We start from the raw sequence: 25,813 nt of genomic DNA on the forward strand, positions 1-25,813 counted from the left end.
GTGGTTCCAGTGCCCACATCTCAAGAAAGTATGGGGGCAATATTCCATTTATTTTGTTGTGCCCAAGAAGGAGGCTGCTTTCGTCTCATCTTGGATCTCAAGAGGAGTCAACTGTTACTTAAAGGTGACTCATTTTCGAATGAAAACCTTACTCTCTAATAATGGCAGTGCAGTCGGGGGAATTTCTGACCTCCTTCGATCTGTCAGAGGCTTACATTTGTATTCCCATCCGATTGGAACACAAACACTTTCTACGTTTTGCGGTGTTGGGGGCGCCATTATCAGTTTCGAGCGATGCTTTTTGGTCTAGCCACTGCTCCCAGAACATCTTCCAAGATTATGGTGCTGGTAGCGGCGGCCATGTGAAAAGAAGGAACCCTAGTGCACCTGTACTTGGATGACTGGCTGATTCGAGCCAAGTTTCAGAAAGAGAGCCACGTGGTGACACAAGGTGATCTCCTTATTGCGGGAGTTTGGTAGGGTGGTTAACTTGACCAAGAGCAATCTTCAACCATCCCAGTTGTCGGAGTATCTGGGGAGGAACCAAGAGCCAGAAAGTGTCGCAGGAAATAGACCAGCTGATGGAATGGACAGAGAACCATCTGTAGATGATCTTGGCCTCTCACATTGCAGGAAAAGACAACTTAAGAGTGGACTTTCTCAGCAGGGAGAGTCTGGACCCAGGAGAGTGGTGTTGTCAGCCAAGGCGTTTCAGCTGATTTTTGATCGCTGGGGCCTTCCGTTCCTAGACCTGCTGGTGACTTCTCGAAATGCGAAGGTTCCTCACTTCTACAGTCTCAGGAGAGCTCCTTGGTTCCTGGGAATAGATGTTCTCGTACAGGTCTGGCCGGAAGACAGATTGCTTTATGCCTTTCCTCCGTGGCCCTTGCTGGGCAGGATAATTTGCAAGATCAAAGGCCCCAGGGGGGCTAGTACCCCTGGTGACGCTGGACTAACCCAGTCGTCCGTGGTATTCAGATTTGCAACGAAGCCTGGTGGAGGCCTACCTTCATCTTCTGCCGCACATGGATCTGTTCAGCAGGGACTGGTTCTTCATGAAGAGCTAACTATTCTGTCGTATGGTTTGGCCCTTGAGAGGACTTGCCTGTTAGTGTGGCTATTCCTCTGCGGTAATTTTCACTTTACTCCATGCTTGCAAGTTGTCCACTTCCTTGGCTTATGTGCGGGTTTGGAGAGTTTTTGAGGCCTGGTGTGAGGAGCGGGGTGTTCTTCCTCGTTCGGTTGAGATCCCTCTCATTCTGGATTTTTTGTAGGATGAATTGAATAAAGGCTTTGCCCTTAATTCCTTGAAGGTGCAGGTTGCGGCTCTTGCCTGCTTCAGAGGCCTGATGAATGGCATTTCCTTGTCGTCTCATCCTAATGTGGCCCATTTTGTGAAGGGAGTGAAGCACCTTAGGCTCCCCTTGAGGTTGCCAGTTCCATTGTGGAGTCTTAATTTGATGCTGGACTTCTTGGTGGGCCCTACGTTCTGCCACTGTGTAGCCTTTCCTTACGGTTGTTGACTTTGAAGACTGTGTTCCTGGTGGCTATGTATTCTGCATGTCGGATTTCTGAGCTGCAGGCCTTTTCTTGCCTGGAGCCATTCCTTCTGGTGATTCTGGGGGCATTACAGCTGCATACTGTTCCATTCTTCTTGCCCAAGATAGTTTCAGACTTTCATTTGAATCGGTCCATCTCCTTGCCATCCCTGGATAAGATCAGTGAGGTGGAGGAGTTTCGCCTTTTGCGCTCCTTGGATGTTAAGTGCCTTGTCGTGAGGTATCTGGTGGTCTCAGAGTCTTTTCGAAAGATGGATTGCCTGTTTGTTCTCCATGGCGGGAGTTAGCAGGGCGCTCCAGCTTCGCGGGCTACCACAGCTCGTTGGATTAAGGAGGTGGTCACGGCCATGTATGTAGATGCTGGAAAGCCATTGCCTTCTCAGGTTAGGGCCCATTCCAATGAGGTTCAGGCAGTGTCATGGGCGGAGGTTAGTCTGTCTCCTGTCAATATCTGCCAAGCTGCGACGTGGTCCTCCTTGCACACTTTTTCCAGGTTTTATTATCTGGATGTGCAGGCCTGGAAGGATGCAGCCCTTGCACGTGTGGTGTTGACTGGACTGCGGGCAGCCTCCTACCCTGTTGGGGAGTAGCTTTAGTACATTCCACTGGTCCTGAGTCCATCTGTCTACACACTAGGAAATGGAGAAATTACTTACCTGATACTTTCGTTTTCCTTAGTGTAAACAGATGGACTTAGCTTCCTGCCCTTGGCTGCCGCATGAGAGTGTCAATAGTCCTCTTGTGGGGCTCTGGGTCCCAAGGGATTACTGGTAAGTGTTCATCCAGTCCCTAGCTTGGGGTACTTAGAATCTTAAGCGAGTTCAGTGTTTACGATTGGTTGAGTATAGTTCTGGTTATCTGTTTTTAATCAAGTTTTTTGCTATTCTCACAGGACAAGCAGGATATGATAGTCCTCACATATGGGTGACATCATCAGGATGGAGCCCATTCATGGAACACTTTGTCAAAGTTTCTAGAACTTTGACTGGCACCTACTGGGCATGCCCAGCATGGCACCAACCCTGCATCCAGCAGGGGTCCCCCCTTCAGTCTCTTTTTTTTCCGCACAGAAGTAGCCATGCAGGTTAAGGAGCTCTCTAGAGATTCCTGACAGGAATTTTCCTCACGGAACTTCTTTCTAAAATTTCAAAAAAATTCTACCCCATAGGGGTCCCCCTATCAATTCCATAGTCCGCAGTCGTATGGTAAGGCTTTACCCTCATTTGCGGTCGATTCCCGTCGAGTTTTCCCTTCGGGGCCTATCGGCCATCGACCGCACCGTGGCTAACTTTTGTTGAAGCCATGGCATCGGGTTTCCGTCGGTGCCCCGATTGTCCTCGGACAATGTCCATCACAGACCCGCATAGGGTCTGTGTGTTGTGTTTGGGGTCGGACCACAACGTCTTAACTTGCACCAAATGTGCCCAAATGACACCGAAGGGCTGTAAGGCCCGCTCAGAGAAGATGGAGTTTCTTTTTCAGGCAAAGCCACCGACTCCCATCGAGCGCTTTGACATCATCTGAGCCGGTGCCATAGACCTCTCACCAGCAGTAAGACACCGGTGCTGTCCACCCGGCACCAACTACTCCTAAGGCATCGACTTCTTCCTCTTCGGCTCCAGAGAAGGACCGAGGAGAACATAATGAAAAGCGTCGACACCGTCATCGGAAGGCTCAGTCCGCTGATCCAGGCAAGCCCTCTGCATTGGCGTCGACAGAGCCACCGACAAAGAAATCCCGTCCAGAGAAGGCCCCATCCTCCTCTGCGACTGGGTCACCGAGGCGTTCCCCACCTTCATTTGTGCAGGTAGCCGCGACTCCACTTTCACCTGTGGACCCTCCGGCTACGCCAGTGCTGCTTCCTACTCCGGAGCTGGGGTTCCACGCCCCAGGCGTCCATGAGGAATTGGATCGGATGATCCAAAAGGCCTTCAGAAAGGCACTGCAGGGCTTCCAGCCTCCATCGACACCGGCACCGATGCCAGCTCTGGTTGCCGACCCGATTCCCATGGCGCTTGCACCGCTACTCGGCAGGCTGGATGCGTTGATTGGTGCCCTTCCACTGGTGGAACCGAGGACACCGGTATGTCAAACGCCTTCCACCCTGATTCCTTTGTCATCGAAGCCGGAACCTATGCCTGGGCCGTCTGGGATCTTGCCACCGACTCGCCCATCGATGTCACCGATACCATTGATACCGCATTGTCCTCAATCGGTGCCTCCATTGATGCCGTCTGTGCCTAGACCTGATCCTTCAGGAATAGCACCATTACTTCCCTCTGGAGATCCTGTGGGAGCAGGTGATCAGCCTTACGATCCTTGGACCGATGATTCTTCCCAGGATTCTGATCTACCTTCAGAGCCATCTCCTCCTGAGGAGAGAAGACGTTCTCCTCCAGAGGACCTGTCCTTTATTAATTTTATAAAGGAAATGTCTGAAGCCATACCATTCCAACTTCAGACGGAAGAAGACTCCAGACATAAGATGTTGGAAGTGCTCCAATTCGTAGATGCACCCAAGGAGATCATGTCCATACCCATTCATGAAGTTGCCCTGGACTTGTTGAAGAGGAATTGGGAGCATCCAGGATCTGTACCACCGATGAATTGAAAAACAGATGCCACCTACCTGGTACAGACAGCCCCTGGTTTCCAAAAACCACAGCTGGATCACCATTCTGTGGTTGTAGAATCAGCCCAGAAAAAGGCACGACGTTCTAAGCCTCATTCTTCCATACCTCCAGGGAAAGAACAAAGGTCTCTGGATGCATTTGGCCGTCGTGTTTTCCATGGCTCAAATCTTATTTCTCGCATTGCTTCCTACCAGTTATACATGACCCAGTATAACAGGGACCTATTTAAAAAGATCCAAGAATTTTCTGAGTCTTTACCCGACCAGCTTCAGGATCAACTCAATACCCTGGCTCAGAAGGGTCTAGATGCTGGCAAGCATGAGGTCCGCGCTGCCTATGACATTTTTGACACTGCTTCTAGGGTGTCCGCAGTGGGGATTAGTGCATGAAGATGGGGCCTGGCTGAAGTCCTCTGACTTAAGACCAGAAGTACAGGACCGGTTGGCTGACCTGCCCTGCGCTGGAGATAATCTCTTCGGGGACAAAATCCAGGAGACTGTAGCACAGCTCAAAGACCACCACGAGACGCTACGCCAGCTTTTGTCGGTGCCTTCTGATTTTCCATCCACCTCTAAAAAGACATCCCGAAGAGATTCTAAGTGGCCGTTCTTCAAGCCACGGAGATGATATCCTCCTGCTACTCGAGGTCACCCCTCCAGACCTTACCGGAAAGGTCAGGCCAGATAATCCAGGCCTCAGAAAACTCAGCCAGCTCCTCCACCGGGCCCAGCTGCTGGATTTTGACTCCTCGCTGGAGAGCATAAGCCAACCTCCTCTACCGTCCGTACCCGTCGATAGTCGTTGTGCCACTTCACCAACATATGGTACACGATCACTTCAGATCAGTGGGTACTTGCTGTACTGACTCAAGGTTACCACCTCAACTTCCTGTCTGTACCAGTAGACTCCCCACCTTGGCCGACGTGGGGATCATACAACCACTCCTCTCTTCTGGAGGAGGAGGTTTCAACCCTTCTGAAATCCCGGGCGATAGAACTGGTGCCCCTCTCCCAGCAGGGGCAGGGGTTCTATTCCCGGTATTTCCTCATTCCAAAAAAGTCAGGAGGCATTCGTCCAATCCTGGACCTGCATGCCTTAAACAAGTATCTACAGAAGGAAAAGTTCAGGATGTTAACCTTGGGCTCTCTACTTCCTCTTCTGCAAAGAGGAGATTGGCTTTGCTCTCTGGATCTTCAAGACGCGTACACACACCTCTATCACTCCGTCTCACCGCAAATTCCTTCGATTCCTAGTTGGCCCCCAGCACTTCCAGTACTGGGTTCTGCCCTTCGGCCTAGCATCCGCACCTCAAGTCTTTACCAAGTGCCTAGTCGTGGTTGCGGCCTATCTGAGGTGTCAGGGCGTCCATATCTACCCTTATCTCGATGATTGGCTGATAAGGGCTCCAACTCCTCCTTACGTCTAATTCTCCATACATTGCTGTCTCTTGGGTTTCTGATCAACTATCCCAAGTCCAGCCTAGTTCCATCTCAAGCCCTATCCTTCATAGGAGCCGACCTGGACACCGTGCAGTTGAAAGCATTCCTCCCTCATGTCCCTAGCGCAATGCCTCCAGGATCGAGATTAGATGACAGCTCGTCATTTCCTCATTTTGCTGGGTCACATGGCATCCTCTGTATATATCACTCCAATGGCACGCCTTGCCATGAGAGTCATGTAATGGACTCTGAAGTTCCAGTGGGTTCAGGCTTATCATTTTATGTCTTGCATTGTCCACGTTACCAAGCAGCTCCGCATGTTGCTGGCCTGGTGGATCCGGCTCTCCAATCTTCTTCAAGACCTTCCCTTTCAAATTCCAGAATCTCAAATTATCCTGACAACAGATGCTTCCAACCTAGGTTGGGGTGCCCATGTCGATGGCCTCCAGACTCAGGGAACCTGTTCTCCAGAGGAAGCCAAACATCAGATAAATTTCCTGGAGCTTCGGGTGATCAGATATGCCCTCAGTCTTTCAGGATTGCCTCTCAAACAAGGCCATCCTGATTCAGATCGACAACCAGGTGGCGATGTGGTACATCAACAAGCAAGGGGGAACGACCTCCTACCTTCTGTGTCAGGAAGCTGCACAGATATGGGCGTGGGCTCTTTCCTATTCGATGTACCTCAGAGCGACCTATTTGGCGGGCGTGGACAACGTTCTAGCGGACAAGTTGAGTCGAACCTTCCATCCGCACGAATGGTCTCTCAACCCCAAGGTAGTGGACACAATCTTCCAACGTTGGGGGTATCCACAAATAGACCTCTTTGCGTCCATCCACAACCGCAAAGTAGAGAACATCTGCTTCCTCACTTGCAGCCGCCACTCACAGCCGAGGGATGCTTTTGCCTTCTCGTGGTCCAGCAGTCTCCTCTACGCGTACTCTCCACTCATATCGAATACTCTCGTGAAGTTCGAGGGGACAAGGGCTTAATGATTCTCATAGCCCCTCACTGGCCACGCCAAGTCTGGTTCCTAATCATCCGGGACCTATCAGTTCGCCGGCGCATCCCTACAGGAGAGGATCCGCTTCTGATAACTCAGAACGACTGGTGCCTTCGCCACCCCAACCTCCAGGCCCTATCCCTGATGGCCTGGATGTTGAAAGGTTAATACTCCAACCCCTTAACCTTTCGGAGTCGGTATCCCGAGTCCTGGTAGCTTCACGAAAGCCTTCTATGAGACGGTGTTATCGTTCTAAGTGGAAAAGGTTTACAGTCTGGTGCACGTCCATGTCCATAGACCCCTTCACTTGTTCCACTGCGAAGTTTCTGGACTATCTCTGGCATCTGTCATAATCAGGTCTGAAAACTTCCTCTATAAGAGTGCATGTCAGTGCGGTATCTGCTTTCCACAACGGAGTAGTAGATGTGTCTATTTCGACACAGCCATTAGTCACACGCTTCATGAGAGGTTTGCACCACCTGAAATCTCTATTATGCCCTCCGGCCCTCGCTTGGGACTTCAATGTGGTCTTAGGGCGGCTCATGAAACCTCCGTTTGAGCCTCTCCACTCCTGTGATCTCCGCTATCTCACCTGGAAAGTAATTTTTCTTCTCGCTATAACATCTGCTCGCAGAGTTAGTGAGTTACAGGCATTAGTCACCTACCCGCCTTACACTAAAGTTCTACATGACAAAGTGGTCCTCCGTACACACCCTATGTTTTTACCAAAGGTAGTGTCGGAATTTCATCTTAATCCATCATCTTACCTACTTTATTTCCAAGGCCCCATTCAAACCTAGGAGAAAAGGCTCTACATTCCCTGGACTGCAAACGTGCGCTCCAGATAAAAGGCTAGGGCACGTCAGCCCACAGGAAGTCCACTCAATTATTTGTTTCTTTTGATAACATTAAATTGGGAAATCCAGTGGGAAAACAGACCCTTTCCTCCTGGATGGCGGACTGTATCTCCTTTTGCTACCAGCAGGCAGGCATTCCGCTACAAGACCGTTTGAAAGCACACTCTGTTAGGGCTGTGGCAACCTCAATGGCACACCTTCGTTCGGTGCCACTTATTGATATATGTAAGGCTGCGACCTGGAGCTCTCTCCATACCTTCGCAGCCCATTGCTTGGATAAGGCTGGCAGACAAGATTCCATTTTTGGCCAGTCTATCCTAGGAAACTTATTCTCAGCTTAACTACCCAACATCCCACCAGTGACCCGTTCAGGGCTTTCAGGACGCCCTCCTACCCAAATCCACCTATGTTGTTGTGCCTGTTGCATGTCTTTGGGTGCATTTGGTGCATTGCTCGGACATCCTCAGCTGCTACTCACCCATATGTGAGGACTACCATCCTGCTTGTCCTGTGAGAAAGCAGAGTTGCTTACCTGTAACAGGTGTTCTCACAGGATAGCAGGATGTTAGTCCTCATGAAACCCGCCCGCCACCCTGCGGAGTTGGGTTCGCTTGCGATTTGTTATTTATTTTTCGCATGTGCTTCTTGCTATACACGAGCCTGAAGGGGGACCCCTGCTGGCTGCAGGGTTAGTGCCATGCTGGGCATACCCAGTAGGTGCCAGTCAAAGTTCTAGAAACTTTGACAAAAGTGTTCTGTGATTGGGCTCCATCCTGATGATGTCACCTATATGTGAGGACTAACATCCTGCTGTCCAGTGAGAACGCCTGTTACAGGTAAGCAATTCTGCTGTCTTTCCATAGTTGCGCTGGGGTCACTGCAGGGTTATATATACTGTGCCATCAGCTTGCTCCGACTCCATCTGCTGGCAGGGGAGCATAAACCCACTGGTCCTGAGTCCATCTGTCTACACTAAAGAAAATAAAATTATCAGGTAAGTAATTTCTCCAGTGTATTTTGTCTGGCCATCTATATGATTGCCACTGTTCTGATTTTTTTTTTTTTAATTTTCCTGTTGAGCAGGCTGAATTAGTTATGCTGTCTGGGACGTCCTCTGGGCGGCTCGGGGATGGAGCTTTTCGCAAAGAATACAGAGCTTTGCTCTGTGTGGCTGTGCTGTTATTCCCACGCAATTGCTCCAGTCTCCTCAGTTCTTCTTTTCCATGCAGATCACCGGATGTGCGAATCAACTTCTCCCCAAATTTTTTTTCTCTTCTTTTCACCATGGTGAATCCTCAACAACACTTTTCAGTGCTCAAATGGCTCCAAAGACCCCCCCCCCCCCCCCCCCCGGATTTAAATATTACCGGTGTGGCAAAATAGTCTTGTCAGTGACAGACATAATTTATTGCTCTCTGTGCTTCGGGCCTGATCATGCTGCGACTGTGACAGGTTGTCTCAAAAGGCCCAGAGGCAGCGGGTTGTGAAGAATCAGAGAGAGACCTAAGGTGCCTCTTTGGGTTCTTATATCCAAATTTTGACGCATCACTCAACCCATTCATCGCCAGGGCCTAAAACACAATGCCCCAGGCAAAACAAAAGGGCAAAAGGGTGTTGTCGGTGGGCCCGATACCATCTTCAGGTACTCAGGGCAAGCAGGGCCAGGTGCAAAAAGCTCCCAGAATGCCCGAGGCTACTCAAGCAGTTTCTAACATACATAAGGGGTAAACGGCATCAGCTAAAGTGTCGTCAAAAGGTGTTGGGAGTTGGGAAACATCTCAACCTATGACACACCTGAAGTGCAACTCTCCTAATCAAGAGTTTGTGTCTTACCAACCTGGGCATGACGCATCCTGATGCACCGACCCGACAGCATGAACCTCGACGCAATTGTCTAAGGACAGGCAGGCCACGATGCATAAGCCAGGATCGATGCACACGATGTGTCCAAAGCAGGTGTCGATCCATAGTGCACTGGGGAGTGACTGGAGTGACAGATCTTCCAAATATTGTCCCTTAAAGCCTCCAATGGCAACAGGATCCATAAATATTATTCCTGCTGGAGTAACTGTTGGCTTCTGATCCTTTAGAAGTTGAGGAGGTCTTATCTTCCCCAGTACATCCAGGTTCTGATAGATCCTCTACATCTTCTCATAGGGTCTACTTGGACATCTCGTCAATCTCCAAACAAAAGAGACAATTACTTCAATTACAGGAACCTCTAACTAAAAGACATAAGCCAACTCATAAATGTCTGGGACTATCCGAGCATCAGAAGGGTCCAGATTCCTCCATCTTGCTTGTGGCATTGCCACCATCTAAAAAGATTGTTAAGAAACCTTCTTCACATGAAGTCAGCAGGAGGATGCAGTTACTACATCATCAAAGGAGCAATATTCCCCATGCACTGGGGGACTGACCACACAAGCCATGTCCCAAATTTCAACAATTTTGCAAAACTTTTCTCCATTAGAAGGAGGCCGTCATTCATGCCCACCACCTAGTCCATCAGAGGAAGGTTTCTCTTCACCTTCAATTCCTTCTTCTCTAGTTCCAGAACTTAATAGGATGCATCCACAAGCTGGTGGGGAGCTCATCTGCTAGATCTGAAAATGTAGGGCCTATGGTCTTCAGTAGAGAGCACCTTCCAGATCAACCTACTTGAGATGAGAGCAATAAAGAAAGCAATTTACACCTTTCTGCCTCGACTTCAGGGAAAAAATTGATAAATCCCACAGACAACCAAGTAGCCATGTTTTATATAAACAAGAAAGGTGGGTCCAGTTCCAGGATACTGTGCAGAGCAGTGGTACAGATTCTGGAGTGGGCTGAAATGCACTTCATTCAGCTATAGGCAACTTACCTTCCTGGAGTAGTGAACATGGAAGCCAACGGGCTCAAAAGGATCTTTCATTCCCATAAGTAGTTTCTACATCAGGAGGTGGCAAATGATCTTTTTAGGTCATGGGGCACCTCTTACATGGACCTTTCCACCACAGAAAGCAACACGAAGCTGCCAAGGTTTTGCTCTGTGTACCCGACTCCAGACATTCTCGCAGGATGAGTTCCTCGTTCCCTGGGTGGGAAACCGCTTTTATGTGTATCCCCCGATACCACTAATAGATTGAGCAATCCAGAAATGCATTGCAAAAAAGCAGATTTAATCTTCATAGCTCCAACTTGACCTAGATAATCGTGGTACACCTATCTAGTTCAACTTTCTGTTCATCCACCAATCTCTCTGGGCACCGATGCAGACCTACTATCACAGGAGGGGGGCGCTCTGCTGCACTACATGCATTCCTCCCTACATCTGACTGAGATTGAGAGGGAGGGATTAAGCCTCCTCCCTTTGTCATCAGATATTTGGGACATTCTGGTGTCCGCCAGGAAGTTGTCCATAAGGAAGAATTATGCTTTCAAGTGGCAACAATACCTTAATTGGTGATAGTCACAGGAAATAAACCTGTTCTCCTGTTTCCCTGAAATGCTGTTAGAGTATCTACATTTGCTGTTTACATATGGGCTGGCAGCATTGCCTATCAGAGTACACCTTAGTGCTAGAGCTGCAAATTATTCATCAAGGGATGGACTTCCTATTTCAAACCATCTGTTGGTGGCATGTTTCATGAAGGGAGCCCTAAAACTTCGCCCACCAGTCTCAAAACCTTCTATCCCTTGGAATATCAACTTGGTGTTGGAAACGCTTATGCTTCCGCCCTTTGAGCTCTTAGAGACTGCTTCTATGAAGTTTCTAACATGGAAAGTTCTATTTCTGGTTGCAAAACTCTCGGCGAGACAAGTCTGTGAACTCCAAGCACTAGTTCATTATTCTCATTTGCAATTTTACCATGACAGTCAGTTTAATGACACATCTGTCTTTTTACCAAAGATTGTTTCAGAATTTCACCTGAACCAAACAATTACGTTACCTACGTTTGTGCCAAAACCTTATGAAAATGACAGGGAAAGATTACTTCACACATTAGGTGTAAAAGAGCCTTGGTATATTATAAGAAAAGAATCCAAACAAATAACTGGGCTTCCCAGCTTTTTGTTTCTTTCAGTCCAAATACTCCTGGGTTAACAGTAGCGAAAAGAACATTAGCTAACTGGATAACTCAATGCATTCACTTCTTTTTTTTTACTATTTAAAAGCTTTATTAGATCCGCATGAATATATAAGGTACATAGCTACACAAATATATCAACGTATATATAAACAGTAAAACATCAACAGCTATAACATAACACAAAATACATCTTGTGTTCAAAATAACAAACATCATAATAACAAGCATCATAATGCCTCCACATCATCAGTCAGTGTAGTTGCACCGGAATTGTCATGAGCTAAGCGGAGGCAAATCTATGCTGTCATAACCATTTATTACTCATATTCATATAAAACCATCTGCATGGATCTAGAAGAGTCTAGGATCCATTTTATGTCTATTTCTTCTCATTTACCCCATCCCTATTTCCTACCCCAACAAAAGCCATCTGAGTGCATTGCTCAGTAGAATGCCAGTCTCAAAATGATATCCCACATCCCCAAGGCCCAGGTATATTCTAAATGATCCCCTTCCATGATCTATAAAAGCGCCATGTCCCCACAAACTTCCCATGCGTTTTATGAAGGCGGGCTGTGATGTCCGCTAAAGTATAAATTTTTTGCATCTTGGTATGAATCCCACCTATAGTGGGAGGTCGACTCTCCTTCCAGTTCTGTGCTATTTGAAGCCGCGCAGCCGTGAGGATGAAAGAAGTCAGCCTATTTTCATTATTCCCTAACTGCGGCAAAGGTTGACCTAGTAGAGCTTGGCCAGGCAAGAGTTCAATCGAGATCTTAAAAAGTTGGCTAAGCCATTTCTCTACCACCCACCAAAAATCATGAAGCAGAGCACAAGTCCACCACATGTGGAAATAATCACCCCTTTGTGCACACCCCCTCCAACATTTATCAGATATGGATGCCTTAAATGTATGGAAGTGAGCTGGTCTATAATGCCAGCGGTAGAGCAGTTTATATGCGTTTTCAATCATAGACACTGCAATTAAACCCTTTCCCAATTGGCCGAAAATCATCTCCCATTACTTTTGAGTAAAGGATCGTTGGAGATCGCTCTCCCAAGCAATCATTTGTTTAGTTTTATCAAATTTCTGAGATCCCAGCAATGAATAAAGTTGAGATAGTAGCTGTGTGCCTTGATCAGCTTTTAAACATAACTCCTCAAAAGCTGATTTGTCTTGCCTGAAAGAGCTTTCAAGTGAGTATGTATGTGCAAAATGTCGTAATTGCATATATGCGAGTGCATCCGCACCAGGGAGCTGAAATTGCACTTGTAGTTCTGGGAATGGGATCAAATTTAGACCTTGCCAAAGAACTCCCCAAATATGTATTCCCTTCCTTTTCCACACCTTGAAAGTCGGATTAGTATACCCCGCAGGGAACTTGCTATTTGCATACAAATAAGTGCTCCGGTGGTACTCGTTTTGCCCTACCAACAAATGCCGCTTAATGTGCCAAAGGTTCAAAGAGTATAGCATGGACGGCGGCAAGATCTCCCCTAGATTACTACACCAAGTGGATTTAGGTTGCCAAATGAAACTAGTAAGAGGAACTGACCCCACTAGTTGTTGGCTAAAGTTCACCCAGGGTTTGATGTCATGTGTCCTGTGCCACTCCACCAGCATCTTAAATTTTGCCGCCATATAATATCTATCTAAATTTGGCACTCCCAAACCACCTTGTCGGCAAAACTGAAAAAGAGTGGCCCTAGCCACCCTTGGCCTCTTGCCTCCCCAAATGTACTTCATGAGCCGCTTTTGCCAACTAGCCAACACTGCCTTCGGTACAGCTATTGGTAAAGATTGAAACAAATATAATAACTTTGGCAGAACCGTCATTTTTATAGCTGCAATTCTGCCCATCCAGGAAATCCTGTAACGGTTTCACTCCTCCAGCTCAACTAATATTTTAGCCCACAGGGTGTCATAATTAATACGAAACAGATTTTCTTCTGCACTAATATGAATGCCTAAATATTTAATATTCTGACGTGCCCATCTAAACTTAAAATGAGTACGCAATTGGGCTGCCAGTGCGGGTGGTAAATTGATATCGAGAATCTCAGACTTCTCCAGATTTATTCGGAATCCAGATACTTTGCTAAAACGTTCCATTTCAGTAATAAGGTTTGATAATGAGGATACCGGCTCCGTCAGCGTGAGCATGTTCCCTGTACGTACCTGGATCAGTCCAGACAGTGGGTTATATCCCCCGACCAGCAGATGGAGTCAGAACAGAGTTTGAGAGCGTCAGCATATAGAGTAGTGCACCCTCTGCTGGAGCTCAGTATTCTTCTGACTCCAGCAGATGCGAGTGGAGGGATCCACTGGCTCCCCCAGATTGACAGGGTTTCTTCATTTTTAGTTATTTCTTTCTTTTTCTCCACAGTATTTCCCTGTCTTATGTTTCTCTTCATTTTGGATCCTTAAAGTTTAAAAAAAAAAAAAAGTTTTCAATTTTTGAGGAGGCGTGTGTCTGTGGCTTTGCCTTCTCTATTCTGTACTCCTTTCCTCTTCCGTTGGGGTAAGTGGAAGTTTTTTGAGTTTCTTTCTCCACAGGTTTGCTTCTTTTTGGTGGTGCCCCGTGGATGCCGGTGGTTCCGGCCGCTCCATGCGTCGTTGGGGGTCCCGCGGTTCGCAAGCTCCGCCCGTGGGTGTGTGCTCAACTGAAATGGGGGTTTCCCCCGCAGTTACTGGACCCCTTCGGCGGGTTGTTAGGGCCATTTCCAGGCCCCCCCCGCGGCACTAGTTCGTCTTTGGCCCCCCCCCCCCCCCCCCCGAGGCTTTTCTTTTTCCCGGTGCTGACATGCCGCGGTCCTCGAGGTGTGAGGCATGCGGCGAGCCGGGGAATCAATTTCTGAGGGAGGGGCTTTGTGAGCGGTGCTTCCCCGACGGGGAAGGCACCCTGCAGTCCTCCGGTGCGATTTCGGACCTGCCGCCTCCTCAGCCCGGGTGGCGCGGGCCGGCCATGACGCCGCCTTTGGCGGGAACGGCGGCCATTTTAGGGGGTCAGCGTGAGACGGACTCGCTCCCAGATGCAGACAGGATTGGTTGCACTGGCTCTCAACAGGCTTTGCCCCCAGCGGGAGGTTTGCCCGACCGGGGCTCCCAGGACGGTCCCCCCCCAGGGATTCCAATCAGCTCTCCGTTTTTCTCACCTGACTTTATTCTGGCAATGCACATGGCTTATTTGCAGGGTATGGGAGCACAGGCGCCTAATCCCCTGGGGGCCCCTCCCCCCAAGGTTCCTAAACTTGCTGTTGGTCTCACCGCCTCGTCCGTTACGCTTGGATCCCTGCCGGGTCCCTCTCCCGTGCCACCCCGGCGTACCACGGGGGCGGCTTCGCCGGTGAGAGACATCTCCCCGGAACCCCCGGAGGCACATCCGGATGGACATACGGAGGGGGACGACCCTCGAGCCCTACGGATTTTTCAAAAAGAAGAGCTGGATGAACTCATCCACCATATTATTCAGGAGCTGGACCTCGACCCACCTCCAGATCCGCCGATCCCTGTGGCTCCTGCCGTCGCCACCTCGTCTCGCAAAGGGGATCCAGTACTTGCCGCCCTCCGTCCTAGGGCAAGGGCTTTCCCTATCCATGAGTCCTTCCTACAGCTTCTCACCAGGGAGTGGGACACTCCCGAGGCGTCCTTGAAAGTCACACGCGCCATGGAAAAGCTATACCCGCTCCCTGAGGATTTTTTGGATCTTATCAAGGTGCCCAAGGTGGACTCAGCGGTGTCGGCAGTGACCAAGAGGACAACCATCCCGGTCACGGGGGGAACGGCCCTGCGGGATACGCAGGACCGTAAACTAGAGACCTTCCTCAAGAGGGTCTTCGAAGTCTCCGCCCTAGGTATGCGGGCCGTGATGTGCAGTTCGCTCGCGCAAAGGGCCAGCTTACTCTGGGTACAGCAGCTTCTCACCTCTCAGGAATTGCCCCCCCGAAGAGGTCGCCCAGGCGGACCGGCTGGAATCTGCCATAGCATACGGGGCGGACGCCCTGTATGATCTCTTTCACGTAATGGCGCGGTCCATGGTTTCGGTTGTAGCAGCCCGACGGCTGTTGTGGCTTCGCAACTGGGCAGCGGATGCTTCCTCCAAGTCGAGCCTTGGCTCCCTCCCCTTTTGGGGGAAGTTATTTTTTATTTATTTTTTATTTATTTGAGTTTTTCTATACCGGCATTCACGGAGATTCGTATCATGTCGGTTTACATAAAACAGGGGTGATCAATACATTATAAACGTGTATAAATATAACATGAGTATACATTTTATATATTTACAAATTATAACAAGTTATAACAGTGCGCAGAAAAAATCAGTTACAATAAAACAAGGATGGTTCTAACTGGGAAAAGAAGAAGAATAAGACGATAGAAATTTAACAAGAATAAGAACGTGTAGTGTTTGGTATGTCCGTATCAGTTTAGTGGGAGATAGACCTTCTTTCTGTATTTGGTGAGATCATCAGTCAGAGTCCGGAAAGGCTTTCTTATTTGGAGAGGACCTGGATCAGATCATCAAGTCACTGGGGGAAAATTCGGTGCATCGGCTGCCGGAGGATAGACAGCGTTCCTTCAGATCATTTTTTTCCGGTAGAACCAGGGCCAGGGCACAGCGACATTATAGGTCTTACCGACAGTCCGCTTCCCGGACACAGCAGACAAGATCCCAGCCTTGGTCTCGTTCCTTTCGTGGGCGGAGGCCCGCGAGAGAGGGTCCAGGGCAGGGAATTCCGCCCACAAAGTCATCCCAATGATGCCAAAGGAGCCCACTTCTCACCTCCCAGGATCGGAGGCCGCCTCAAGGACTTCTACGAGGAGTGGGCAGTTATCTCCACGGACCAGTGGGTGCTGGACACCATAAGAGACAGTTACGCCTTGGAATTTGTCCACCCCCCGAGGGACCGGTTCATCTTCTCCCCCTGCGGTTCGGATCTCAAGAGGATAGCGGTTCAACAAACACTAGACCGACTGCAGGAAATAGGGGCCATCGTTCCCGTCCCCTTCGAGGTGGGCTTGGGCCACTATTCCATTTACTTCATCGTTCCCAAAAAGGACGGTTCCTTTCGCCCCATCCTGGACTTGAAGGAGGTAAACAAGGCCCTCAGGGTCACCCGGTTCCGCATGGAGACTCTTCGATCAGTGATTGCCGCAGTGCACAAGGGAGAATTCCTCGCTTCACTGGACCTCTCGGAAGCGTACTTGCACATTCCCATCCTGCCGGCTCACCGGCGGTATCTTCGCTTCAAGATTCTCGGTCAACACTTTCAGTTCAAGGCGCTTCCCTTCGGTTTGGCGACCGCACCTCGGACCTTCACAAAGATCATGGTAGTGGTGGCGGCGGCCCTCCGCAAGGAGGGTATCCTAGTACATCCGTACCTAGACGACTGGCTGATTCGAGCAAAGTCCTTCTCACATGGTCAGACCTCAGTGGCCAGAGTAGTACAATTCCTGCGCTCTCTGGGCTGGGTGGTGAACCTTCCAAAGAGTTCCCTTGTGCCCTCGCAACACCTGGATTTCTTAGGAGCGAACTTCGATACCCGGTGGGGTATGGTGTTCCTGCGCCAGGACAAGGAGCAAGCCCTGAGAGAGCATGTGTCTCGGTTTTCGGCTCTGGAAGAACCAACCGCCTGGAATTATCTGCAGCTCCTGGGAGTAATGGCCTCCACCATCGACATGGTACCCTGGGCGTTTGCACACCTGCGTCCACTGCAGGCGTCCCTACTATCCCGCTGGAAACCAGTCTCCCAGGAGTATCAGGTGATCCTGCCGCTTCCACCATTAGCCAGGAAAAGCCTGGATTGGTGGCTTGTCCCCTCGCATCTGGCTCGGGGAGTCTCGCTCGAGGTTCCCAATTGGGTGGTGGTGACCACCGATGCCAGCCTCGCGGGATGGGGCACCGTCTGCGAAAGAAGCGCCACTCAAGGGACTTGGACGCCAGAGGAGGCAAAGTGGCCGATCAATCGCCTAGAAACGAGAGCCGTGCGTTTCGCTCTCCAGCGTTTTCTTCCCCTGGTGCGACACAGAGGTGAGGATCCTCTCGGACAACGCCACCACCGTGGCCTACATCAATCGTCAAGGGGGGACAAGAAGCAAGCATGTCTCCCTCGAGTCTACTCCCCTGATGGAGTGGGCGGAGAGCAATCTCGTCCGGATAGCGGCCTCTCACATCGCCGGGGTGGACAACGTTCAGGCGGACTTCCTGAGTCGTCAACAGCTAGACCCCGGCGAGTGGGCTCTCTCCAACGAGGCAATGCATCTCATCATCCGTCGTTGGGGGACTCCACGCCTCGATCTAATGGCGACCTTTCTCAACGCCAAGGCTCCACGCTTCTTCAGCCGCAGAAGAGAGCGCGGCGCGGAGGGGGTGCATGCCCTCGCCCTTCCGTGGCTGTCGGATCAACTGCTCTATGTGTTTCCTCCTTGGCCTCTGGTCGGCAAGGTTCTCCGCAGGTTGGAACATCATCGAGGGACTGTAATATACCTGTAAAATACCTACTCCTGCATACTTGTTAGAAGGTGAGGCTGCCGCCCAGAATTGATGTGGGTATTTAGCTGACTTCATCAGCACCTGATGCTTACTACGCAAATGGGTCTCCTGTAAGCAGACCACATCCGCCCGCATACGCCCAATTTCCTTAAATAGTAAGCTACGTTTACGGGGTGTGTTAAGACCCTTGACATTTAGGGAAGTAAACTTCAAAGTCGCCATCAGCTATTGATACTCCCTTCCCCTACCACCTGGCATAGCACCCCCCGAAACAACTGCCGGAAAATCATAGGGAATTTGGGACTTGCCACGTATACCATCAATACACGCCACACAAGGGATGTCCCATTTCCACGACCGAGGAAAAGTAAGCATGACACTATCATCAAATACCTCACAATACCTCGAACTGTTGGTTTACTAGAGTCTCTTCTTGATTCTGAGGGCAGATATGCCCTGGTGAAAATTGCCATAGGGCAGGAAGTTTTTACATTAGTATCCCTCTATGGTCCACATATGCATAAAGATATATTTTATGGATCCTTACATACTTTACTAGCAACCAAATTGGAGGGTCAAATCGTGGTAGGCGGGGATTTTAATTTAACCTTGAATCAGAGAATTGATACCTCCACGGGGGGCGCCTCAGTTTTTTACTTCCCGCGGTCGCCGGCTTGCCGCACGGTTCTTCAGGCAAGGCCTGTGGGTCGGCGCGCGCGTTTTTCCAGGGAGGGCCTCTGCTCGGCCTGCATCCAGGACGGTGAAGCAACGTCCGGGGCATTGCGGGGGGCCCGGATCGCGCGAGGGGTAGGCCCAGTAAATAGGCCTCAGGACATTTTCCCGCTCAGCGCGGGAGCGGCGGCCATTTTGGCCACCGGCAAGGAATTCTCGCGGACTGCGGCAGGCGATTCGGCTCTCCCTCCCGCGTTATCCCCTCAGCGGGGCGCAGCGGGAGGGGGCGTCGAGGAGGGGCTTCGGCCCCGGGGGGATTCCGACGCCGATTCTTCCGAATCCGGGTCGTTTTTCTGAGGATTTCGCGGGCTTGCTGCGCAAGGTAGTTAAGTAGAAGCGCAGCAAGCGCTCCCGAGGGGGGGGCTCTGGGGAGGGCTCCAACCAGGCCCCACCGAGTAAGCGCAAGGCGAAAAAGACCGCGATGCTCGCCCAGGAGCCAGCGCGAGGGAAACGGCTTCCCCGGAGCGTACCTCAGGAGTCAGATCCAGAAGATTCCTCCACGGCGGATGCTGATGTCTCGAGGAGCCCCCGAGGGGGGCTGAGGAGACGGGGGCGGATGGCTCCGCCCAGCCCGGCGCGGGAACAGGTACCCAGGCAGCGGACGGGGATGACCCCAAGGTAGTCCGCCTGTTCCGCAGAGAGGAACTGTCGCCATTCATCCCGGCCATTCTCCAGGACCTGGGGATAGAGTAGGAAATCCATCCCTCCCCCCTTCCCCTCCCACTTGTAATAACATAACCTGGGATAACGTACCCCTATCCCAGAAAGTAATGAGGAGAAAGTGTAATTCCACTCCAGAGGTCTTCCATCCAACCCCTTCTAATTTGTTAACGATTATGCCCAATAAATGAAAATAGAAAACTAGGAGCCTTCAACTTTGTAGGTGCTTGCATACCAGCAAACATATAAAGTCCCTTATTTGATCAAGTCAATGATGCCTCCATATGGAACTCTCCATCCCAGCCATACTATACGCCTGTGGTCCTGTCTTCATGCTGGTGCCTCTTTCATATCCACCCTCGCTGGATTCCTTTGGAGCCGTCGTCGCCCCTTTTGAGCTTGTTGCCACCGGGGCACGGGGGTAAGAGCAGCTGGTACCACATTGCTCGGCTGAGTGTCCACAGGTGGAATTTCAACAGTTATACCATGCTCCTTCAAAACTGCTGCCGCTTCTTCGACCGTGTTGGCCCGATGAGTTACCCCCTGCATTTGAAATGATATCCCTCCTGGAAAGAGCCACCGATATCTAATACTGGCTGCAATCAATTTGGTGGTGACACAGCGAAAAGACTGTCTCTTCTTTAAAGTAGCCGCAGCCAGGTCTGCATAAATTCCAATTTCGTGGCCCTCCCATTGCCATATGCGCTGCTTCCGCGCGATATTAAAAATTTGTTCCTTCTGAGCATATGAATGGTAGCAAACCACGATATCCCGGTGCCTGTTCGCCAATTTGGGCCCAAGTGTCCTGTGAGCCCTATCAAGCCGAACCATAGGCCGATCTCCTCCCTCCGGAGTGTCATCCATATCTAAAAAGAAACTTGAAATGCGCTCCACGGTAGCATGGCAGTCAGCATATTCTTCCGTATCAGGAACTCCACGGATCCGAAGGTTAGAACGCCTGCTACGATTTTCCAGGTCCTCCACTTTATCAGATAGGGACCTAGCATACTCTTGCAGTGCTTCGTGGTCCCGTTTCAGGCCATGCCAGCTTTCCCGCTGTGTATCCAGCCTCACTTCTGCCTCATCAATCCGCCTGCCATTTTCAGCGAGTTCCTCCTTGAAGTCAGACATTATATTAGCGATTTCCATTTTATAGGTTTTAAGGTCCTGTCGCAGTTCACAGAACCAGTTTCTCATTTCAGCCCTAGTAGGGAAATCGCTATCGCCCTCACACGTTTCTGCCTCATTTTCTTCCGTTTCGGCAATGACGGCCACCGCCGCCATTTTGGAGCGATCGTCCTCCGTGTTCTCTCCTCCCTTTTGGTAAGAATATCTCTTTAAGTCCGCAATTTTTCGTTTCGCCAACATCAGCGTTGGGCTCCCGGCAGTTTCAGAGCTCGTTTGAAGTGCTTTCTCGGGCTCTATCGTGCTTTGGCAGCGTAATTTAGGGCTGGTAGGAGCAGAGCCCTCAGGTTAAGCTCCGTGCATGGAGAGTGACGTCACTTCCTCCTCAATGCATTCACTTCTACTATTCGACCCAACCTTTGAGACTGATATCCAGTGTCAACGCACATCAGCTTCTATAGCACATCTTCATAACATGCCTTTGGACATTTGCAAAGCAGCTACATGGTCATAAGAATGTAAGAACATAAGAAATGCCATACTGGGTCAGACCAAGGGTCCATCAAGCCCAGTATCCTGTTTCCAACAGTGGCCAATCCAAGTCACAAGTACCTGGCAAGTACCAAACATTAGATCACGACCTACTATTACTTATTAATTACCGTAATAGCAGTTTTTGGTTTATCCTCTAGGAACTTATCCAAACCTTTTTTTAAACCCAGTTACACTAATTGCTGTAACCACATCCTCTGGCAGTGAATTCCAGAGCTTAACTACGCGCTGAGTGAAAGAATTTTCTTCGATTTGTTTTCAATGAGCTACTTGCTAACTTCATGGAGTGCCCCCTAGTCCTTCTATTTTCTGAGAGAGTAAATAACTGATGTACGTTAACTTGTTCAAGTCCTTTCATGATTTTGTTGACTTCTATCATATCCCCCCCACCCCGTCAGTCGTCTCTTCTCCAAACCGAACAACCCTAACTTCTTTAGCCTTTCCTCATAGGGCAGCCGTTCCATGCCCTTATTTTGGTCTCCCTTCTCTGCACTTTCTCCAGTGCAGTTATATCCTTTTTGAGATGCGGTGATCAGAATTGCACACAGTATTCAAGGTGCAGTCTCAATATGAAGCAATACAGAGGCATTATGAAATCCTCCATTTTATTTTCCATTCCCTTTCTAATAATTCCTAAGATTGTTTGCTTTTTTGATCGCCACAGTACACTGGGCCAACGCTTTCAATGTATTATCCAATATGATGCCTAGATCTCTTTCCTGGGTGGTAACTCCTAGGTGATAACTCCTAAGATAGAACCTAACATTGTGTAACTACAGCAAGGGTTATTTTTCCCAAAAAGCATTAATTTGCACTTGTCCACATTAAATTTCATCTGCCATTTGGAAGTCCAATCTTCTAGTCTCGTAAGTTCCTCCTGCAATTCATCACAATCCGCTTGAGATTTAGCTACTCTGCATAATTTTGTGTACTCTGCAAATTTGATCACCTCACTCGTCGTACCCCTTTTCAGATCATTTATAAATATATTGAAAAGCACCGGTCCAAGTACAGATCCCTGAGGCACTCCACTGTTTTACCTTTTTCCACTGTGAAAACTGACCATTTAATCCTATTCTCTGTTTCCTGTCTTTTAACCAACTTGCAATCCACAAAAGGACATAGCCTCCTATCCCATGACTTTTTTTAGTTTTTTTAGAAGCCTCTCATGCGGGACTTTATCAAACACCTTCTGGAAATCCAAATACACCACATCTACCGGTTCACCTATGTCCACATGTTAATTCCCCCCTTCAAAAAAAATGTAGGAGATTTGTGATCAAGACTTCCTTTGGGTAAATCCATGTTGGCTGCGTCTCATTAAACCATTTCTATCTAAATATTTTGTGATTTTATTCTTTAAAACAGTTTCCACAATTTTTTCCGGCACCGAAGTCAGGCTCACTGGTCTATAGTTTCCCGATCACCCCTGGATACCTTTTTAAATATAGGGGTTACATTGGCCATCTTCCAATCTTCAGGTACATCGGATGATTTTAATGATAGGTTACAAAATTTTACTAATAGTTCTGAAATTTCATTTTTTAGTTCTTTCAGAGCCCTAGGGTGTATATCCATCCGGTCCCGGAGATTTACTACTCTTCAGCTTGTCAATCAGGCCTACCACGTCTTCAGGTTCACCATAATTTGGTTCAGGTGATCTGAATCATTACCCATGAAAACCTTCTCTGGAATGGGTATCTCCCCAACATCCTCTTTAGTAAACACTAAATCAAAGATATTGTTTAATCTTTCTCTGATGACCTTATCTTCTCTAAGTGCCCCTTTAACCCCTTGATCATCCAACAGTCCAACCGACTCCCTTGCAGGCTTTCTGCTTCGGATATATTTTTAAAAGTTTTTGGAGTTTTTGTCTCTGTGCCAACTTCTTTTCAAATTTTCTCTTAGCTTGTCTTATAAGAACGTAAGAACATCAGTGTCTTACATTTAACTTGCAATGCTTATGCTTTATCCTATTTTCTTCTGATGGATCTTTCTTCCAATTTTTGAAAGAAGATCTTTTGGCTAAAATAGCCTCTTTCACCTCACCTTTTAACCATGCCGGTAATAGTTTTGCCTTCCTTCCACCTTTATTAATGCATGGAATACATCTGGTCTGTGCTTCTAGGATAGTATTTTTTAACAATGTCCATGCCTGTTGCACACCTTTTACCTTTGTAGCTGTACCTTTCAGTTTTTTATTAACTATTTTTCTCATTTTATCAAATGTTCCCTTTTGAAAGTTTAGCACTAGAGCCGTGGATTTACAAACTGTTCCCCTTCCAGTCATTAATTCAAATTTGATCATATTATGATCATTAGTACCAAGTGGCCCCACCACAGTTACCTCTCTCACCAAATCTTGTGCTCCACTGAAAATTAAATCTAAAATTGCACCCTCTCTGGTCTATTTCTGAACCAATTGCTCCATAAAACTGTTTTTTATTTCAACCAGGAACTTTATCTTTCTAGCATGCCCTGATGTTTCAGTTACCCAGTCAATATTAGGGTAATTGAAATCTCCCATTATTACTGCACTACCAGTTTGGTTAACTTCCCTAATTTCTCTTAGCATTTCACTGACCATCTCACCATTTTGGCCAGGTGGACGGTACTATACATCTATCACTATTCTCTTCCCCAACATTCAAGGGATTTCTACCCTTAAAAATTCGATTGTTCATTTAGTCTCATGCAGGATCTTTATCCTGTTGGACTCTATGCTATCCCAGACATAAAGTGCCACACCGCTCCCAGATGCTCCTCTGTCATTGTGATATAATTTTTACCCCGTTATAGCACTATCCCATTGGTTATCCTCTTTCCACCATGTCTCTGATGCCAATTAAGTCTATGTGATCATTCATTGCTATACACCCTAATTATCCCATCTTACTTCTTAGACTTTTGGCATTAGCATACAAACATTTCAAAGTGTGTTTTTTGTTTGAATTTACATTCTGTTTTTCAGTTGTTAGGGATAAATTGGAGTCTTTTAGCTCAGGTGAGTGTTTAATTATAGGTACTTGGACTACTTTTATTATTAGTGGAACCTCTCTGTTGGGATGCCCTAACTCTAATGCTTCATTAGTATCCTTTGATGATACCTCCCTCCGAGGCATGCGCTGCTGAGTGACTGTCTGCTTTTCCCTTTGTTCTAGTTTAAAAGCTGCTCTATCTCCTTTTTAAAGGTTAGCGCCAGCAGCCTGGTTCCACCCTGGTTAAGGTGGAGCCCATCCCTTCGGAAGAGACTCCCCCTTCCCCAAAAGGTTCCCCAGTTCCTAACAAAACTGAATCCCTCTTCTTTGCACCATCGTCTCATCCACACATTGAGACTCCGGAGCTCTGCTTACCTCTGGTGACCTGCGCGTGGAACAGGGAGCATTTCAGAGAATGCTACCCTGGAGGTTCTGTGTTTCAGCTTTCTACCTAAGAGCCTAAATTTGGCTTGCAGAACCTCCTTCCCGCATTTTCCTATATCATTGGTGCCCACATGCACCACGACAGCCGGCTCCTCCCCAGCACTGTCTAAAATCTTATCTAGGTGACGCTTGAGGTCTGCCACCTTTGCACCAGGTAGGCATGTTACCAGGCAATCCTCACGCTCACCTGTCCACCCAGCTGTCTAAATTTCTAATAAACAAATCACCAACTGTGACGGCTGACCTACCCCTTCCCTCCTTGGCAGAATCCCTGGGAGACACATACTCGGTGCAAAAGGACAATGCACCACCTGGAGAGCAGGTCCTTTCTACAGGATCATTTCCTGCTGCACCAGGTTGATGCTCTCCAATACCTTCACATCTCTCCATACCTTCACATCTCATTGTCTGGACCAGCAAGCGACTTCAGATGCACCGGTGGGATCAGTGTTGCAGCTATCCACAGGATTTGCAGGTTGTGCACAAAGAACTTAAGAAGTAACCACATCAAATGACTGTCATCCCTCCAAATACTGAATCAGAGCTGCCCTTGTGATGTTCCAGACTGCATGGCTAATTCATCCTACTTTCTACCTATAACAGTTTATGGTAAGCACACTTGCTTTTATTTTATTTCAACTGTATGGGAATTGTTTCCCCTAGGTTCCCTCCTGGTGTAATTCCTACAGCGAAACACTGCCGTGTCAGGGGACTGTATTTTATGAGACTGATTTTGAAACTTTGAATAAATTGCTGCCCTGAAGATATAGTTGGAACACTATTTCTTTTATTTATTTGGAGCAGCATTATCTCTTTTGACACCCATCTTGCTTTCTTTTGATAAGATTACCCTCTCCATACTCTGAGCACACAGTGTCCTAGGCACGCTTAGGCAGCTGTCTTATCTCCTTGTGAGGGGTGTTCATGTGATGCAGTACAGGTAATATTCTCTGTTCTTAAGTGGACAGCTTGATGGGATGCTTCTTTGATGCTGCACCAGTGACTATTTCTGTGCTAGAATGGTTAGCAATGGTGGGACACTTTTTTGGTGCTGGGCAGAGGAGAGCTGGGTAATGTCTTAGAAGCTGAGCAGTAAATGCTTCCCCCACTTTTCTTATCAGTGAAGAAACGTCGTGTTCCCCAAAGGCAGGACCCACACATCAGCAAGGAAGTGGGTAAGCCCGTTCACACTGGGAGTGCTGTCTTTATCAAAGAGCTAAAGTGCAGGACCTTCCCCAGGTAAGAACTATAAAATGCTGCATT

General features: G+C 48.5%; 1 protein-coding gene across 8 annotated transcripts in view; it reads left to right on the forward strand.

Annotated features, from left to right (window-relative positions):
- Positions 1-25,813, forward strand: part of PHF8 (PHD finger protein 8) — a 288,114-nt gene that overhangs the window by 36,262 nt on the left and 226,039 nt on the right. For 5 of the 8 annotated variants that reach the window (XM_029607902.1, XM_029607898.1, XM_029607908.1 and 2 more), the window contains one exon: positions 25,672-25,789. The exons of 1 other annotated variant lie outside the window; for it this stretch is intronic. In XM_029607902.1, coding sequence (XP_029463762.1) covers positions 25,672-25,789 — 118 coding nt within the window. Of the gene's footprint in view, positions 1-24,816; positions 25,160-25,671; positions 25,790-25,813 lie in introns of all 8 variants that reach the window. 2 more of the 8 variants (XM_029607918.1, XM_029607913.1) reach the window with 1 other exon arrangement.

This window comes from Rhinatrema bivittatum, chromosome 1 (genome assembly GCF_901001135.1).
Source record: "Rhinatrema bivittatum chromosome 1, aRhiBiv1.1, whole genome shotgun sequence".
NCBI lineage: Eukaryota > Metazoa > Chordata > Amphibia > Gymnophiona > Rhinatrematidae > Rhinatrema > Rhinatrema bivittatum.